This window comes from Fulmarus glacialis, unplaced genomic scaffold (assembly GCF_000690835.1).
Source record: "Fulmarus glacialis isolate BGI_N327 unplaced genomic scaffold, ASM69083v1 scaffold7953, whole genome shotgun sequence".
In the NCBI taxonomy this organism is placed as follows: Eukaryota; Metazoa; Chordata; class Aves; order Procellariiformes; family Procellariidae; genus Fulmarus; species Fulmarus glacialis.
This window is the reverse complement of record NW_009204807.1, coordinates 1-7413: the sequence shown is the minus strand read 5'-3', so window position 1 is coordinate 7413 and position 7413 is coordinate 1. Positions and strand designations below refer to the sequence as shown.

Below are 7413 nucleotides of genomic sequence, written 5' to 3'. Positions count from 1 at the left end.
ACCCTGCTGGTCCTGCAGCTGCCGGATAGTGGTCTGGGCGCGCTGCAGGTTCTCGGTGGCCGAGGTGCAGCGTTGCTTCACCACCGCTAGCTCCCGCTTGATGATGTAGTTCTCCTCCGCCTCCTGTGCCCGTGTCACCTGGCCCTGGGGACAGCGGGGACATGTCACCACCATGGCATGGCGTGCCCGGTTCTCCCCCACAGCGTGTCACTGGGAGGGGTGTGGTGGTGGTGGTGGGGTGCTGGGGACAAGGGGGTGATGCTGGGGACATGAGGTGACGCTGGGGACGTGGGGTGACGCCAGGGACGAGGGGTGACGCCAGTCCCGCAGCAGGTGAGGCTGGGGACAGAAGGGGTTGACGCCAGCCATGGAGGGTGACGCCAGCCCCACGGCAAGGTGATGCCAGCCCCCTGCAGCGGGTGACAGCAGGGATGAGGGGGTGATGCTGGTCCCGTGGTGGGTGACACCAGCCCTGAGGACAAGGGGTGTGACACTGGCCCTGTAGTGTGTGGCACTGAGGACGAGGGGGTGATGCCAGCCCCACATCAGGTGACACCAGAAGAAAGGGGTGACACCAGGAGAAAGGGGTGACACCAGCCCCGGTGACACTGGTGACAGCAGGTGATGGTGACACCAGCCCTGGGGAGTGACACCAGCCCCACAGCAGGTGACACTGAGGACAAAGAAGTGACGCCAGCCCCGTGGGGACCTCCAGGGCCATTTTGTCCCCTCCGAACCACTCTCACCCCACGAACCATGACTCAAAACCCACGTATTTTGGTCAAACTCACCAAAACGGCAGCTTTTACCCCATCTTGGCCAAATCCCATCCCCAAATGCCACCGCGCTGCCCCCCGCTTTCTACCAAACCCCAAAACAGGCCAAAACCTCCCATTTTCACCAACCACCCCCAAATCTTCCTCCCCCCGCCTCATTCCCCAAAGCGGGGAAGGTGCGCGGGAGCCTCCGGAAAAGCAGGAAAAAGGGCAAAATCTTCCCCAAACGGACGCAGGCAGGCTGGCAAGCAAAAGGGGGAAGAAAAGGGTTAAAACGCAGCGGAAAAGAGAAAAATAGCTATTTTTGACGCTACCTGGATGAGCCTGTCGGCGAGAGCCGCGCTCTCCTGCGGCCGCCGGCGGAGAAGAGAGAGAAAGAGAGGAGAAACGTAACGAGATAAACGAAGAGGACGGAGGCAGCAAGAGGCGGAGGCACCCGGCAACCTTCCCGCGCATCATCAGTCCCCGTTTTGGGGTGTTTTCCAAGGATTTTAGCTCTTTTTCCCCCACGCCAGGGGAGAAAACATGACGATGGTGGTGTTTTGCCCTAAAAATGGAGCGTTTCCCATCTCCCGGAGGGAGACTTTGAGTGGAAAAATGATGAAGCAGCTGCTTGCTGGACTTAAATCTTTTTTTGTACCGAAACGGTGCTGGAAGGGGTGATTTTGGGGGTGCGGCTCATAAAAGGGGTGCTGGAGGTTAGGGGGTTGCACCCATGGGTGCTGGGATCTCTGGGTGGCGGCAGCATGGGTGCCTCAGGGGAGTTTGGGGTGCTCCAAGGGACTTTTTGGATGCTCCAGGGGGGTTTGGATGCCCCCAGAGGGTTTGGATGCCCCCAGAGGGGTTTTCGGGTGCCCCCAGAGGGGTTTTGGGGTGCCAGCCATGGGGCTTACCTTCTCCAGGGTTTCGATGCGCTGTTTGAGCAGGCGGTTCTCAGTGCGGAGGCGCTGGGGGGTGGAAAATGGGGAGGAATTAGCCCTGGGGTGGGGATGATGTGCCTGGGGGGGTCGCCGAGCCTGGGGACAGCCCGGGGACAGCCCGGGGACAGGGGGACGTGAGGGTAAAGTGGCCCTGGAGATGGGCTAAGCCATCCCCGGATGGCTTGAGTGGCCCCGGGGATGGGTCAAGTGGTCCTGGATGGCTCAAACAACCCTGAAGATGGGACAAAGTGGCCCTGGTATAGCTTACATGGCCCTGGGGACAGGCTAAGTGGCCTTTGGGACAGCTTAAATGGCCCTGGGGTGGACCATAGTGGCCCCAGGATGGCTCAGATGGGCCCGGAGATGGCCCAGATGGCCTCAGGGATGGGCTAAACGTCCCCAAGGATGGGTGAAAGTGGCCCTGGGATGGCTCAAACTGCTCTGTGACAGGTCAAGTGGCCCCGGGATGGCTTAAGTGGCCCCTGGGGACACCTTAAATGGCCCCTGGGATAGGTCAAAGTGGCCCCAGGAGGTCTCAAGTGGCCCCAGGAATAGCTCAAAAGGTGCTGGGGACAGGCTAAATGGTACCCAGGATGGGCTAAGTGGCCCTGGGGACAGCTTAAATGGCCGTGGGATGCATCAAAGCGATCCCAGGGTGGCTTAGATGGCCCCGGAGATGGGTGAAGTTGTCCCAGGATGGCTCAAGTGACCATAGGGACAGGTCAAGTGACTCCAGGGAGAGGCTAAGCCACCCTGAGATGGCTCAGGCGGCCCCAGGAGTGGGCTACATGGCCCCAGGATGGCTCAAAGTGACCCCAGGGATGAGTCAAAGCGGCCCTGGGATGGCTCAAATGGCTCTGGGAATGGGTCAAGTGACCCTGGGATGGGCCAAAGTGGCTCCAGGATGGCTTAGATGGCCCCAGGGATGGGCTACACCATGCTAGGAGGGCTCAGCTGGCCCCACGGATGGACCAAGTAGCCATGAGGATGCCTCAAGCGGCCCCAGGATGCCAACACTTGACCTGTCTCACCTTGATCTCGATCTGCTCCTCCATCTCTTTGTTCTTGATGGCAGCGTACTCCTTCTCCAGCCTGCTCGGGACACGGGGACAGGCTGGGACACGAGGACGAGGACCAGACCCCCTGGCTCTGTGCCCCACGGCTGCCAGGGGGACCCCACCCAAGCACAAGAATCCACCTCCCCATCTCACCTCTTCATCTTCTTGGGGTTGTACTTGACCTGGAAGGCCCTGAGGATGAGCTTGTCGGGGCAACTGTCAAACTGGTGTGGGATCACCTTCTGGAAGTACTGCGGGTGCGGAAACCGGCCATGAAACATAGCCTCAAAATACAGGCCATCGCGTAAACCAGCCCCAAAGTAGAGTCTGTTGGATAAATCTTCCCCAAAACACATCCTCGTTGCATAAAACCATCCCAAATTACAACTTACTGCATAAACCAGCTCCAAAATATGGCCCATCATGTAAACCTAAAATACAGCCCACTGCATAAATCCACCACAAAATATGGCCTGTTGCATAAACTGGCCTCCAAACACCTCCAGCTGGGAGAAAGTTGCCCAAAAATACTAAATGTGGGGCTAAATCTGCCCCAAACTACGTTCTCTTGGGCAAATCTGCCCAAAAATACATCCCGTCGGACAAATCTATCCCAAAACACAACCTGTTGGACAAATCCACCCCAAAATATGTCCTGTTGCCTAAATCAACCCCAAAACACATCCCATTGGACAAATCTGTCCCAAAACACATCCTGTTGGACAAACGCACCCCAAAACATGTCCCGTGGACTAAATCCACCCCAAAAGCCACCGGCGCGTACCTGGGACATGCCCTCCATGTCGAGCTGGACAAGCTCGGCCTGGTTGAACTGCAGCAGTGCCATCCCCACGCGGAAGACGATCTCCAGTCCCTGCGGGAAGGGTCAACGCTTGACCCCATGCCATCGCCTTTCCCAACTGGGGTTTGGGGTTTTTCTCCCCAAAACCAGACCAGCTGGCGCGGGGAGAACGTGTCCACATCCAAGTGGAAAACGTGGTTGAGTCCCTTTGTGATTTATGGTGTTGGCCATGGCCCCGTTACCTCGTACATGAAGATGTCGAAGACGCGCGTGGCCACGGGAAGAGGGAAGGTGGTGAGGAAGAGGGTGAGGAACCAGGACGAGGCGTACATGGAGGTGAGGAAGCTCTGCGAGCGGAAGTGGATGTTCAGCTCTGGTAGTTGCTCCTGGATGTAAGAAATGGAGGAAATGAAGAGAAACGGGGAATGGTGGATGTTTTTAGGGGTCATTCATGGTTGCTGAGGTTTGAATAGGTCCACGAGGTCTTGTGGAGGTCCCTGAGGGGTCTCATGGAAGGTCCTCTGAGGGAAGGCTCGTGGATGGTCCCCAGGGTCTCATGGATGTCCCTCAGGGCATCTCGTGGATGGCCCCTGGGGTGTCTCATGGATGGTCCCTTTGGGTGTCTCACAGATGGTCCCAAGGGTCTCACGGATGGTCCCTGGGGCATCTCATGGAGGTGCCCTGGGGTCTCATGGATGCCTCCAGGGTGTTTCATGGACGTCCTTGGGGTCTTACTGATGTCCCCCTCGAGGAATCATGGATAGTCCTCAAAACATCTCATAGACATCCCCAGGATCTCTGTGTTGCTGGACAAGAGCCCATTGGAGGAACCCATTTCTCCCAAGAGCTGCCACCTCACTCCTGCTTCTCTCCCTGTCCTTGTCCCCTGGCTCTACCCACCGGTTCCCACCACCCCAAGCGTTTTGGGGGGCTGCACTTACCTGCAGCATGTACTCGAACTGGTAGATGCAGAGTCCCAGCTCGGCCATGCTGGGTTTGAAGAGCTCCCGTAAGCGGTATTCCTGCATCAGCCTCACGAACACGCAGAAAGCCTCTTCCTCGGGCATCTGGAGACCCAAAGGGACATGAATTCCCCCTTAAACCTCTGCTGGCAGCTCCGGATGCAGGGCCTCTTCCCATCAGGTGATGGGATGGGATGGGACGTGGTGGGAGCCGTGCCTGGGTGAAGGGGAATGTGAGCAGGGGATTTTAAACCTATCAGGAGTAAGTGGGATGGTGGGAACGAGCCCATTTTGTTCCTGAGGATCAAGAAAAAGGCTCCTATTCCCCAAGCCCATTCTACCACATCTCCGGCGGGTGTTAAAAATCCATTGGCAGCTTCTCCTCGCCCCAGGGCTGGCACAAACCTGCATGAGCAGCAGTCCCACAATGAAGGCGCTGCCCTGGCAGTAACCGACCTCCCGGTCCACCAGCGAATAGGCCTGGAAGGAGGAAAAAAATTCAAAATAAATATATGTGTGAGCAGGGGGATTGGCCGGGTCCCCACCCCTGCTTGCTGTGGGAGAGCAACGGTGGAGGGAAGCCTTGACGACGGAAAGTAGCTTTTTTTGGTTGACGACGCCTCCTGTGAACACGATGTTGCTGCAAACTTGAATTTAGACCCCAAAAGACTCAACTATTCGTTTCTTAATTTAGAGTAAAACTCAACAGGAAAAATGAGGTCTGGGCCAGATGGGGAATGAGGTCCCTTTGCGAGGAAAGGGCTGTCACGCTGCAAGAAGTGATGGTTCCAGGAGTTTGTGGTGGAAACCAAACCCCTCAAAAACTAATATCCAGTTAAAATAGCTTCAAAACCCAAAGCGGTGTCCGGGCTGTGGCCAAGATCCATTGATGTTCGAGGAAAGACATTACCTTCATGACGTTGAAGAGCACCTCCTGGCCCAGACTGTCCTGTCCCTTGAAGAACTCGTGCTCCGGGTAGGTACGGGCGATATCCCGTCGGATGAGCTTCTCGCAGGGAGAGGACATCTTGAGCAGCTCCGAGTATTGGTTTTTGACGGGCATGTCGGTGGCACTGCAGAGCAGCTGCCAGACGATGGCGCGGAAGTGGTGGGGGATCCCTTTGCGGATGAGCTCCTGTGGAAAAATGGGGCAAAAACCTGAGAAAATGGGTTTCAAGAAGATAGGGAAGCTCCTCATGGATGGGGAGACATCGTCCTGTCCTGGCACGGGGAAGATCATGCTGCAGATTTTTGCGGCGGGGTTAAAATATAATTAAAAATAAAGCAGTTTCCTCACCTTCAGCAGCTTCTCCTTCTTCTTCCGCCACTCGTCCCACTCGTTGACGATGCGGCCCCAGAGGATCCAGGTGTCCTCCTCAAGGTGGCTGAGGTTGGAGGAGGCCGAGGAGCTGGAGACCAAGGAGGAGCCGCTGTTCCTTCGCGAGCCGTTCATGGAGCGCATCGACTTGGAGTCGGCCTCCAGTAGCCTGTGAGAGACCGAGACAGTCCCAAAAAAGCCCCAAAGGAGGAGAAAGCCTCCAAAACTGCCCGAAAAGAGGAGATACTCACCCAAAACAGCCCCCAAGGAGAAGAGATTCCCACAAAACCATCCCCAAAAAGGAGATATTCCCCCAAAACAGCCTCCAAGAAGAAGAGACTCCCCCAAAATGCCCCAAAGGAGATATTCCCTGAAAACAGCCCCAAAGGAGGAGAGATTCCCCCAAAACTGTGCTAAAAGAGGAGAGATTCCCCCCAAACAGCAGATATTCCTGCAAAATGCCCCAAAGAAGGAGATATTCCCTGAAAACAGCCCTAAAGGAGGAGAGATTCCCCTAAAACCACTCCAAAAGAGGAGATATTCCCCCAAAACTGCCCCAAAGGAGGAGAGATTACCCCAAACAGCCACAAAGGAGAAGAGAGTCCCCAAAAATGGTCCCAAAAAATGAGATACTCTCCCCAAAAAAACCCAAAGGAGGAGAGATTCCCCCAAAACCGTGCTAAAAGAGGAAAGATTCCCCCCAAACCATCCCAAACAAGCAGATATTCCCCCAAAACCATCCCAAAGGAGCAGATATTCACCCAAAATGCCCCAAAGGAGGAAAGATTCCTCCAAAACCACTCCAAAAAAAGGAGATATTCCCCCAAAACCGCCCCAAAGGAGGAGATATTCCCCCAAACCACCCCAAAACAGTACCCGGATGGGCTATTTGCCCCACCCAGATGCCAACAACTGCCCACGGATGGTTTCTTTAATGAATTTGCTCAAAAAACAGATTTCCAATGGGTTTTTTCCAAGAGTAAATTTGCTTAAAAATCGCTTTGCAAGGAAATTTGTATTTTAGGGCTTGTTTTTAACACTGGTTTAATACCAGGGATGGAGCTTTTTGCCCGGTATTTTGGCAAAGTGAGCCTCAGGGCTCGTTTCCCATCAAGAGCAGTTTTTAAACTCACCGCTGAAGCGGGTGGGTTTATTATTTATTATTTTCAAACAGCTGCCTCCTTCCAGAAATCCCCTTTGCCCGCCTGAACAAGCAAACCCTGCTGCTTTCAAAGCGAAAAATAGAACCTTGAAAATAATAAACCAGAGTGTTTTCACCCTGGCTGGAGCGACGCTTGGGGGAAGCGGCTCGTTGTTGTCCAGTCTCTTTGATTTTAAGGGAAATGCTTGAAAAAAAAAGGACGATAAAAAGACCGAATGGGGCGGATATCCCCCGGCACTCACCGATTTTGCTCCTCTAGTTTCGCCAGCAGCTCCAGTTCGTCGGGGCTGAGGTTTTCCGAGTCGGAGGTGGGCGAACACGCCGGAGCTGAGTTGACGGAGGAGAGGGCTTCGTGGGAGGACGAGTCGGGGCTGACGGCCGGCGACGCCATAGCGGCGGGGGGCCGGCAACGCGC

At 55.4% G+C, this 7413-nt stretch overlaps 1 protein-coding gene across 1 annotated transcript in view; it reads right to left on the bottom strand.

Moving 5' to 3' along the window:
• The window catches only part of EVI5L (ecotropic viral integration site 5-like), a gene marked incomplete at its 3' end in the record, with an annotated part of 8388 nt that extends 999 nt beyond the window's left edge, over positions 1–7389 (bottom strand). The window contains exons 1-12 of the mRNA XM_009575121.1: positions 7241–7389; positions 5816–6005; positions 5429–5653; positions 4924–4998; positions 4498–4623; positions 3799–3942; positions 3539–3628; positions 2908–3005; positions 2728–2788; positions 1670–1723; positions 1091–1123; positions 8–144 (exon numbers count right to left, since the gene is read on the bottom strand). Of these exons, the coding sequence (XP_009573416.1) occupies positions 8–144; positions 1091–1123; positions 1670–1723; positions 2728–2788; positions 2908–3005; positions 3539–3628; positions 3799–3942; positions 4498–4623; positions 4924–4998; positions 5429–5653; positions 5816–6005; positions 7241–7389 (1382 nt within the window). The remainder of the gene's footprint in view (positions 1–7; positions 145–1090; positions 1124–1669; positions 1724–2727; positions 2789–2907; positions 3006–3538; positions 3629–3798; positions 3943–4497; positions 4624–4923; positions 4999–5428; positions 5654–5815; positions 6006–7240) is intronic.
• Between the last annotated feature and the right edge of the window lie 24 nt (positions 7390–7413).